General features: G+C 50.0%; 5 protein-coding genes across 5 annotated transcripts; 3 read left to right on the forward strand and 2 right to left on the reverse strand.

Annotated features, from left to right (window-relative positions):
• Positions 1 to 291: 291 nt before the first annotated feature.
• Positions 292 to 1,059, reverse strand: EPUS_07956 (uncharacterized protein; the record flags this gene model as incomplete). Its single annotated transcript, XM_007787448.1, has 2 exons — positions 292 to 925; positions 983 to 1,059. The coding sequence occupies 2 exons, from the start codon at positions 1,057 to 1,059 to the stop codon at positions 292 to 294; spliced, it is 711 nt and encodes a 236-aa protein (XP_007785638.1).
• A 964-nt stretch (positions 1,060 to 2,023) lies between these two features.
• On the forward strand, positions 2,024 to 3,926 carry EPUS_07957 (Lysine--tRNA ligase; the record flags this gene model as incomplete). The annotated part of the gene is made up of 3 exons (XM_007787449.1): positions 2,024 to 2,233; positions 2,281 to 3,865; positions 3,916 to 3,926. 3 exons carry the CDS (start codon positions 2,024 to 2,026, stop codon positions 3,924 to 3,926), a joined length of 1,806 nt encoding a protein of 601 aa, XP_007785639.1.
• A 710-nt stretch (positions 3,927 to 4,636) lies between these two features.
• Positions 4,637 to 5,785, forward strand: EPUS_07958 (uncharacterized protein; the record flags this gene model as incomplete). The annotated part of the gene is made up of 1 exon (XM_007787450.1): positions 4,637 to 5,785. The coding sequence occupies one exon, from the start codon at positions 4,637 to 4,639 to the stop codon at positions 5,783 to 5,785; it is 1,149 nt and encodes a 382-aa protein (XP_007785640.1).
• Positions 5,786 to 6,139: 354 nt separating this feature from the next.
• EPUS_07959 (uncharacterized protein) lies at positions 6,140 to 7,726 on the forward strand (the record flags this gene model as incomplete). Its single annotated transcript, XM_007787451.1, has 1 exon — positions 6,140 to 7,726. One exon carries the CDS (start codon positions 6,140 to 6,142, stop codon positions 7,724 to 7,726), a length of 1,587 nt encoding a protein of 528 aa, XP_007785641.1.
• Positions 7,727 to 8,111: 385 nt separating this feature from the next.
• On the reverse strand, positions 8,112 to 10,553 carry EPUS_07960 (uncharacterized protein; the record flags this gene model as incomplete). Its single annotated transcript, XM_007787452.1, has 1 exon — positions 8,112 to 10,553. The coding sequence occupies one exon, from the start codon at positions 10,551 to 10,553 to the stop codon at positions 8,112 to 8,114; it is 2,442 nt and encodes an 813-aa protein (XP_007785642.1).
• Positions 10,554 to 11,254: the final 701 nt, after the last annotated feature.

The raw sequence follows: 11,254 nt of genomic DNA on the forward strand, positions 1-11,254 counted from the left end.
ATCGCTTGTTAGTGCTCACGGAGTCAGCATAGATTTTCGCAATAAAGAATGCAAACTTGGTCATGATAATGCTCTGTCCACACTATCGCCATTGTAGCACTCCTGACGATCTCTCATAGGGAGAAAATACCGGTCCAGTATCCCCCGGCTAGTAAAGGTGACTCATGATTGCAATCTGCCTTTCAGCATACAACGCACAGCTTTCTCCGCTTGCCTGATGAAACTCAAGCCACGACTTTGTCCTGCTTCTCTAGCATCAAAACCCTGACAATTCCACAATTATTGACCCTGTCACTTGTCATGGTAAGTCTTCATATCTGGTGACCACTCTTTGAATGGATTCCGGTACCCATTGTGGGCCGCTCCCACAGCGAGATTTGTGATATCTAGAACGCAATCTGCTGGCAAACCAGCGAAATATTCACCAAAAAGCTTCGTATCTTTGGGAACGATGTCTTTCGTCAACCAGACGAACGCCGCCGTCAAATATCTGCGAATGCCACACTGCCCTACTGTTTTCTCATAAACCATCTTCACAATTCCTGTATCTGGCAAGGTGTATTTTCGATTGTCAAGGGGCGATATGACGGGCGCTGTGTCGAGAAGGCAGTTCCCGAATGCTGGGCATTGGAGGTACTTGGATAGTAGGTAGAGCTTCGAAAATTTCGTCCAGACCTTGGAATCGTGGCGCTGCTCCCCACAGAGTTTGAGCAAATCGATATTTCCTGAATACACCCATTCGACGAAGCAGTTGAATAGTTCCGGCTCCTGTTCGTACAAATAAAGTTTGCCGTCAACCGATTCTTCAAAGCTTCCATTGAGCGCAGCCTTGAAGTAGGGGGACGCTTGACAGACAAGAAGCTTGTGAATTATGAAGGCCTTCTCCTCATGCCCTACAAAGACCTTCACTGTCTCGTCTTCGAATCTGGTGCACAGAGAGTTAGCCAGTCGGCATGATGATTAATTTCCTAGGTGTGCTTACTTCAAGCGCTTCGCTGGCGGCGGTGACAAATCATTTGTTTTCGACGTTGATAGGTTCTTCGAATTAGCCTTAGACATTGTGCTTCATTCACATCACAAGAGGCAGAGGTTCCGAGCGAGGTCACTGATCAAACTCATTCAGAGCTCAGCTTGCCAATTTGATACTGGTGGTAGGCTTGGTGTTGTGAGATTCTGGTGAAGGTGCAATGTTCAAAGCCAGGTTCTTAAATCAAAGGAGGAGGATTTAAAATGGCTATCCAGAAGACCCGAAACTGTAAATTTGGAATTCTGCAGACCGAGAAACACAGAATCCGTAAGGCATCTTGCTAAATTCGAGCCCTACCTAATGAGATTCTTTAACCAGAGTTGGAGCATGCACCACTACCTTAGGGATTACAGGATCCTTCTTAGATGTCTCAAGTACAAAAGCAACATGTGGTCTATGTGCCGCCCCTCAGAGAGTTGCAGGGTTGACGAGGGCGGAAAGTTCTTTGAAGGTACATAGACGTCAACTTTAACATTTTATCGTAGCGAGAGAAGCAGTCTTGATCATGCTAATAACCTTACTCCTCCTACCTGACTCGCCCAACGTCATTCTCAACAACAACGATCCTTTGGTGTCTTTCGGCGAAGGTCATTGGGCACGCTGACAGAAATAGGATAGCCGCTAGAACGGATGGAGTGATATACGCTCGAAATGTGAATGGACTATCATGGTCAATCAAGCCATGCGTAGAGGACGGTTCGGAGAAGGTAGGATAGAATCGACTGTGGATTACTTAGCAGGCAGTGACGCTTCGGGAACTATGCTCAGCAGAATATGATATCGTTCAAGTTCCCCTTTAGATGGTAGCACAGATAGGAACAGGTGTCTCTTGGGCAGTAGACTCGATATGAAGTTCGCTGCCAAGGACTAATTGTTCTGACTCATGCAACCTGAATCGACTGACTCATATTTCCCCACAGCACTCCCACAATACTAGTAAAATGCGATGTACCTTGTTCCTGTGTTCACATTTTACATCCCAACAAGCTAGTCGATATGGCGGACTCCGCGAATGAAGTCACTGAAAACGTTGCGAACCTGCATCTAGACGAGGTTACAGGTGAGAGGATATCGAAGACCGAACTCAAGAAACGCCAGAAGCTCCGCGCACAGGAAGAGAGGAAGCAACAACGGGCGGCAGCTACACCTGCAAAGACCGAGAAGAAGAGACCTGCCGAAGATGACGAGAGCAATCTAACACCAAATGTAAGCGACACTTGAGCTTACCCGTTATCGCCATTGACGTTAGGTAGCAATATTTCGAGATTCGAAGCAATCGCATTAAGAGATTGAGAGACAGCAAGGACCCAAACCCGTATCCACATAAATTCCAAACCAATGTCGACCTGAGAGATTTCCTCGAGAGGTATGCATCAATCAAGACCGGCGAACATGAAAAGGATACAGAGATTCGGGTCGCAGGCCGGGTGTACACCAAGCGAGCATCTGGATCTAAGCTGGTATTCTATGACATCCGAGCTGAGGGCGTTAAGGTGCAGGTCATGTGTCAAGCTCAGGAGGCGTCCGATAATGCTCAGTTTGAGGCACAGCATGAACATCTTCGAAGAGGAGACATAATTGGTGTTGTTGGCTACCCTGGTCGAACAGCACCGAAGAATCGTCCTGAAGGAGAACTTTCGATCTTTGCACGCCAAGTCATTCTCTTGACCCCTTGCCTGAAGCAGATACCATCAGAGCATTACGGTTTACAAGATGTTGAGACTCGCTTTCGCAAGCGCTATCTAGACCTTATAATGAATGAGAAGTCACGGAATGTAATGATAACCCGAGCGAACGTGGTGTCATACGTTCGGCGCTTCTTCGACGAGAGGAAGTTTGTGGAGGTTGAAACGCCAATGATGAACCAAATTGCCGGTGGAGCTACAGCCAAGCCATTCGTCACACATATCAACGAGTACAAGCAGAATCTATTCATGCGGGTAGCGCCGGAGCTGTATCTGAAGATGTTGATTGTGGGTGGACTTGAGCGAGTGTATGAATTGGGCAAGCAATTTCGAAATGAAGGTGCAGACCTGACTCACAATCCCGAATTCACCACGTGCGAGTTTTACTGGGCTTATGCCGACGTGTATGACGTTATGGATCTGACCGAAGAACTGGTATCAGGCTTGGTCAAGCATGTAACTGGTAGCTACGAAACGACCTTCCACACCCAAGATGGTGAGACTTACAATGTCAACTGGGCAAGACCGTGGAAGAGGATTGAAATGATACCTGCTCTGGAAGAGGCTACGGGAGAGAAGTTCCCACCAGGGCCAGAATTGCATACCACGGAAACAAATGAGTTTTTGAGGAAAGTTTTGAAGAAGTGCAATGTCGAATGCTCGCCACCACAGACGAATGCTCGTATGCTGGACAAGCTTGTTGGAGAGTTCATTGAAGAGAAATGCATCAACCCTACATTCATTACAGAGCATCCTCAGATGATGTCACCATTGGCCAAATACCATCGCAGCAAGCCAGGTCTATGTGAGCGTTTCGAGGCTTTCGTTTGCAAGAAGGAGATTGTCAATGCATACACCGAGCTAAACGATCCATTTGACCAGCGGCTGAGATTTGAGGAGCAGGCTCGACAGAAGGATCAAGGAGATGAAGAAGCTCAACTGATTGATGAGAATTTCTGCGAATCACTGGAATATGGCCTGCCGCCTACTGGTGGATGGGGCATGGGCATCGATCGGCTCGTGATGTTCCTCACGGACAATTACACAATCAGAGAAGTTCTGGCCTTCCCATTTATGCGGGATGAACGTATCAAAGACAAGGAGACAGCCGCGGAGATTGTTGGGATAGAACCAATGCCGGTTGAGGAAATCAGTAAGTGGCAATGAGGAAGCTATTTGAGACATTGGCTAATAACTTTCCAGAACATAAATAGCACGTGAACTCAAGAGATATGCAAACTATTTTTCGTAATTGCGAGCTTCCTATACCGTTTTGACAGCTACAAAAATCCCAACATAGAGCGATGCCATTCCTGGTGCCTACCGAATTCGGCGGTGTGAAGACGGTATGAAAATGTTAGCTACCCATCCAGCGACTCCTAATGTGAACACCCAAGAGTCTGGTCTGCCAAAGGCTTCTGGCCCTGTTCAATGCTGTCCCAAAGAGACTAGGGCTCAGTGTGAAGATTAGCTCGAAAATAAGTCATCTTTGCTCACTCCTTCTAAGGTCACTTATGACGTGCTTGAACACAATTTCAGTCCATACTTGGTTGTCCATATACGGAGTATGGTAAGTCCCAAAGCCCATCAACACCGCTTACATGCGGTGGCTCGGTTAATTCCGGCAGTCACTGTTGACGACAAGAGAACACACGCAATTCAAGCATACCTACTCTGCTAGTCATACTGAATACTTTCACTCTGCAGCCATCTTTACTTGTACACAATAGAATGTGTTATTCCGTCGTTTGAATACGAATCCTGCTCTTCAGGTGTCCAGCACTATTTCTACTCTCGAAACCCTCCACCCTTGTGGCCCCTAATCATCCATCCTCATCGACTGTCAAACACCCTTCCAATATTTGGTAGATCCTTCTCGTTGAAGCCATCTTTGAACTTTGACGTGCCACCATCCAAAGCAGCCATGGCTGATCCATCTCAACCTCAACAACCTCCTCTGTCCGCCACGCAGGCTTCAAGCGATCCTACCAGCAAGCAAAAGCCTCTGTCTCCGGCTCCCATGGCATCTGCAACCAAATATGACATTGCCCCCCCACATCCTCAAGAAGCAGGCTCGTCATCCGGGCCAACATTATCAAAACCACTGACCCAGGCATCCCCTACCACACCTGGAACACCGTCTGTTATGAGTGCAACACCGTCTTCTCTCATCACACCAGCAGCGGCATCCCTCACAACACCTTCTGGCAGCAGCTCCAAGATGACCAACTCCGCTCAGCTTCTTGCTAACGCCCGCGCAAAACTTGCAGCAGCAAAGAAGACCACCACGCCATCAGCTTCCAAACCGTCACCTGATGCTAATGTCCAAGTCTTCGAGATTACCCACCTAAAGACCATCAAATGCGATGTTTGTGAGCAGAAGAATGGCGAGATTCTTTACAAATGTCAAAATTGCCCTGACCATCACCAGATCTGCTCTCGCTGTGTCAAAAACACAGAACCACAGCCCGCTGGGATTACAATGGGACGGAAAGATTGGAGTGTCCATGCTAAGCTCAAGGATGCACATGCTGACTACATGCAACCAATCTGCATGCACAAGAAAGAGGATGGAGGTTACGAATATGATGGAGTCAAGTTTATCATGGCACAAGGCAAGAGAAGTGGCATCAAGAAGGTTCGAAAGGCAACCCCTAAGACGAAGGCTACCGCTGTTGAGCGCAATTCTGCTGTGCATCGAGCCCTTGGTGGAAACAAGACTACCCAGCAGGGAAGGAGGATTGAGGCAATGGCAAGAGCGAAACTCGAGAGAAGTCAGGACCAGAATCTGAGGGCTAGGGTTGCTGCCGCTAGGGCGAGGAGGGCGAAACAAGATGAAGCTGACGGTAAAGTACAACCTCAAGCTGGAGAGAAAAAGAGGAAGGCAGATGTACTGGATGAAGATGATGATTCAAGTACGGATGTCGACATCGAGAATGCAAGCGAGCTTACGACGGAGGAGGGTAACGACGAAGATAGTGAAGCCACGCAGAATGACGGCGAAGGCGGCTGGGATCCTGTGGAAACGGCGGCTGCAATGAAGGAGTCTTTGCGTGATATCGGGCGTGAGTGAAAGCATACTTGTACAACAGAAAAGGTTGGTCACTGAATCAGAATAGGACATGAAGGTGATCAATCCAACCGAGTCAGATTCCAGAACACAAAAAATCCACGTTTGGGCACATTCTCGCCACCTCACAGTGTTTCTTCTGGTTTCCCGGCTATTAACGCCACAAAACATTCGTCGTCGGTTGGAAGAATGCTGCCACATGCATCAGTATCAAAGCATGTGTTGATCGACGATCCATTCGTTTCACAAGGTCCAGGCATAAAGGACAGCAGAGTCCTACGTACAGAACGTCCTGCATCAACACCTAACCGGTCTGGAAACCTTTCACGGACGGATCAAATGAAGAACCCTCCAATAATGTCACCATATCGCATGCAGACCCAATTTTCTCGGAGTGTCACGGATCAACCAGAGCAAAACAAGACGTCTGAGTCGAAGATGCCTTACCGCCATTTCTCTTCTGATTCTACCAAGCAAGATGATAAGCTGAATAGGCCAGAGCAGACCTCACCATTCAAAATGCCGACAATGTTCTCGACCGAGCAAGACTCTACGAGCACTCCTAAGGTGGTTGAGCGGTCGCAGCAGAGAGCACAGGCTCAACAAGAGCTGCAGCATATGGAAGCATTAGGCGCCGGCCAGGAAGATCCATACGCCCAAGATGCCTTGGGTATCGGCATGCTTCTTCAAGCCGCTAAGGTGATAGATGATAGAGAGCGAGCACAGGAACTGCAAACCGGAGATCTCACACAGCTGGATGGGTCATCCGACTCTGATGTGCACAATGCACCCTCCGAACAACCCGATGACAACGACTCAAGATTCAAAGATGCCTCAGAACTCGACTGGCTTAGCAGTACGCGTCGCACCCCACGAGCTGACATGCTAATCGCCTCCCCTTCTATTCGTGGCCGACCTGCAACCTCCAACCTTCATTCACCCAACGAGCCCCACAGGCACAAACGTCGCCGGAGCGAACGTCTAACATCCGCCTCCTCTCCAATGGACTTGAACCCTCAATCGCCATCACCTTTTCCTGAGCGAGCCTCCAAACGAGCCAGAAGTGAACAGCCTACTTCCACTTCTAGATCCAGATCCAAGTCCACTCACATGTCCACCACCACCGCCACCGCAAAACCCATCACAGCAGAGTCCAGTACCGCTCCAGACCCTTCCGCCAATAGCACCACTCACCAAGATATGATCATACGCGAGCGCATCAAAGCCATATATGACAAAGCCACCGCAATGTCAAAAGGTACATGGAAGCCCAATTTCCCTCCATTGGTGAGGGAGTATATCGAAGAACAGAGGCTTAGGAAGGAGAAGACCATGCTGTGGTTGGAGCGGCAGGAACAGGGGCAGCCGGACGAGGTCGCTGGTGAAGAAGAGGAAGAGGAAGGTGAAGAGGACGAGGATGAGGAGCCAGAGGACGAGGGAGATAGAGATGAAGAGTACGACGAGGGCGTCGAAGGCGGATATTGGATCGAGAGTTCTGGAAGTGAGAGTCAAGAGTCCCATGCTCCAGGTCCGCGTGAAAGCGGCAAGGGCAAGGAGACCAAGCACGCGCAGCTGAAGATCCAGGACAGTCAATCTGGCTCCGATCACGATCACGACCTCGATGCTCCGATCAACGTCGGCGTCAATGACAACAAGAATAACACCGCCAAAAACAACAACAGCAACACTAAATCCGAAGGCCAACACCTCAGTTCCGATCCCATCATCCCTCCAGGTCCTGCCCGCCCCCAGCACGCTGCAGACGAAGCCAAGCAGGAAGTCGCTCACGACGACACAGAGGCAAATGGAAATGACGATGCCGCCAGTGATTGCGCAGGCGATACCATCAACGTGCACTCCCAGTCCAGCCTGCGCGGGCGCGGACGCGGTCGCGGTCGACGGCTTGTACGGGGCCATCGGAAATCTGGGAGCGATGAGGTGTGAAGATTCTAACTCCAACTTCTACGTTGCTTTTTCTTTTTTTTTCTCGGCAGGCAGGCGGAAGGGGCAGCGGAGCTCTGAATAGCTGTCTCGGGTGTTTGGATAGCGGACTTGTGAGAATTAACATGGTTGGTTGATTGACGGGGAGATTGGAGGTGGCTGATAGCTGTGCTTGTGTTTGGAATGGGCTGTCGAAGGAGTTCTTTGGTCAACACTTTGTGGATAGCAGGGGTAGCTAGGCGATTGTTAGAGTTTTGCAGGAGACTACGAGGTAATTCTTCTTGATCATTCAGGGACTGTGGATAGACTCTTTTTTGGGTTTCAAGTCTCTCTCTCCCCCTCTCTTGCTGGCTTGCTACAAAAATCCCCCCTCTTCCTTATTCGAGAACTAGTCCCGCCATATGGCCAAACACTCCCACCTCTCCGCCACACTCCTCGCTCCATGCTTCCGCTCCACCCTTTCCACCCCCCTTGCATCAGTCCCCATCAATAACTCATCATCCTCCTTTGTCCACACGCCTCTAACATCCCTAGGAACACCACGACCCCGTTCCAGACTCTCATACACACTATCAGCCAGCGTGTTTTGCAGATTCGTCGCTTCGGCTGCTGTGACGAGAAGTTTGAGATTCTTGCCCTCGGAGACGCGAAGTTGCACCCAGGTATCTAAATCCAAATCGGAGGTGGAGGTGGAGGTCGTGCTTGAGGTTGGAGATGTCGTCCTTTCTCCTCGATTACTCCGCTCACCAAGATTCGGGGCCGGGTCCATGGCCTCCCAGCCTCCTTCTGGATCTGGGAGGCCGAAATCAAATGAACCTTCGCCGTGCTGGGTGGTGTTGGAAAACAATGCCTGCGTGCTCGGCTGTGATTTTTTCTGCACGGCCTGCGGCTGTTCTGCTGCGGTTTCGAACTCGTCTTGGTCAGTGTCTTCGTGGTTCTGGGAGAAGTCTGGCGCGGTTTCGAATTCGGGGGTTGGTGAGCCGCTGGAAGCAATGTCGACGTTATGGGCTCGCGCCCCAGATAAACTAGATGTGATGCCTGGCTCGTGATCACTGACTAAGTGCACGGAGATTGGACTTGTGCGGGTTTCTGGGTCCATGGTCTCTTTACGTCTAGGGGTTCGATCAGAAGTGGTTGGGAGATTGTCTTCTTCGTCAGCAGTATCGGAAGAAACGCAAAGGGGTGAGAAAGAGCGCTCTAGTTCGTGATGCGGCCTTTTCCGAGCTCTTGGTGTCGGTGTACCCGGTAGATCTTCAAGAGTTTCGCTCTCCTGGGTGTGCTCGGGGGTTGATGGGATTTCAAGAACCGGATTATCGGCCAGAGACAGCTTGCGTCGCTTGGCTGATGGCAGGGGTGTCCATTCTGTGTCCTCGCTTTCATGCTGCTGTACTCCACTGATCCGTCGTAAGGGTTGCCTTTTATGGGCTGGGCTACCAAGGTTTGGCGAACCGGCTGACTCTTGCGAATTGGTTTTGGCTGGACTTCTCTTTCGTGATTGATTTGGCGCCTGCCGACTTCCGTCAGCCTCTGACTTCCAGTCTGCTGGAGACTGTGGTGTGAAAGAGGGACTCCGCTGACGACGACTCGGTCTTGGTGGTGTGCTCACTGTATCTCCATTCCTATTCTGCCGGACATTCTCGCTAGACATCTCTATATTCTGGCTCTTCCCCTTCTTCCGCATCGTGGATTGAGCCTTGTTGGTGTCTCCTTCTCCCTGTCGACCGTTTGTACTGGCAGTGTCGATACTCGTCGTTTTCTTTCGTTCCTGTGACTTCTTCTGCTGTTTGTGATAATATGGTACGACGACTTCATGGAAATAGGTTTTCCATTGCTCTGCAGTGTGAGATCGATGCACTTCCGCCATGTGCTCCCATGCTGGCCCAGATTCATCTTTAGGTACTTCAAGGATGGCTTCCGCAGCACCCAGAAGCAGATTCCTCTCTTCCCTAGAGAATTTCCAGGATACGGCGTCACTCTTCTGTTTCGCTATGGGCGTCTTTTTTAACTGTGGTCCACTATCACTCCTCTTTCGCATTGATTTCATAGGCGTGGGCGACTGTGTTGTAGTTACTGGACTGGCTACATGAATAGTGTCGCCATTCGAGCCTCCTTGCCGGACCTTAGGCGGCCTACCGCGTTTGCGATTTGGTGATTCTTTCACAGGCACTTCAACAGCTATTCTTGGGAAGTCGCTAGTACCATCGATTCCGCTGCGTAATGCTTTCAATGGGGTCCTCGTTAGGGACGGCTTTTTCTCTCCAGGTGCCATAGCTTGCTGCCCCGTTTTATTGCTAGACATCGCATCCCTGTTCTGGTACTGCACATGTTTTAGCCACCGATCCCTCCAGCTCTGATATGTATGCCTGGGATTTGCTGCCTCGAGCTGCTGGTAGATAACATTCCCGGCAGACCCTTTCATTCCTTTGTAGGGTTTTAGCCAGTCCCATAGCATCTGATCATCTGCCTCCGTGAAAGTAGTCCTGGCGCCTTTTGAGGCCAAAGTGACGCTTCCAACAGGCCTCGCAGCTCTACTACTCAAACCGCCAATTTTATGAGCCTCGAGATCTTCAAGTTGTCCTTTCCTTACGGAATACTCGACATATCGGTAGGAATACATTCCTGGAGGAGGGTTCTTCCGCGCATGATCGTACAGACAGATGTCGGCCTGCTTTTCGAGCTGCACGACCTCGCCTCCATTGACTTTGACAAATTCAATGAATCGAGTTCTTTGTGGTACTGTGCTTGAGAACCAGATCTTCTGGCCTGTGAATAGTGCCTCTGCATTTGGCTGATCGTTTTGGATCCCGTTGTATACCACTGTGGGAGCCATTCACCCTACGCCGGTTTTTCTCTTTCATAGAGTCAAGGCCAGAGGGAGGTCAGCGGGAGGTCAGATTGGCAGAGCCATGCAAGCACATGAAAGCAATGAGCATGAACTCCGCAACCGTTGGCTTATTGAGGTTCAAAACATCATACACGTGACCTTGCTTTGATCTCGCGTCCAGCTCACTACTACGGTAACTACTAGTACCCGTGGCCCAATGGGTGGAGCCCTGGTAGGGCCCCACTTGCAGGGGGGGCCCCCCTGGCAAGCCCGCGCGCAGCGCGTGGCCGACACCGTAACGCATCAACACCCGTAACGCTCCTCTCGATTTTCTTCCAAATAGCGTGTATTCTTTTGTGTATAGCTCCACCACAACATGCCTGATTCGAATGAGGAGATAGATGAGCGCGTAGCAAATGCCGTACGAGATATTCTTGCAGAGCGTGAGGCAGGGGAGCGTCCTGTTATTGCAGAAAAGGCGCGCGAATATCGAGTGAGCAAATTTCGCGTTCAACGTCGATTAAAGGGCATAGGACCTCGTATAAGTCGAAAACCGAAGAACTATAAGCTGTCAGAGATACAGGAGCAAGCACTTTTGCAATATATCTTGTCATTGGATGAGATAAGCCAGTCGATAAGCTATGATCATGTTAATAAGGTCGCAAATGGGATGCTTAAGGAGGATCATACAGAGAATTCTACAGCGC

The sequence above is a fragment of the Endocarpon pusillum genome, assembly GCF_000464535.1.
Source record: "Endocarpon pusillum Z07020 unplaced genomic scaffold C679989, whole genome shotgun sequence".
Lineage (NCBI taxonomy): Eukaryota > Fungi > Ascomycota > Eurotiomycetes > Verrucariales > Verrucariaceae > Endocarpon > Endocarpon pusillum.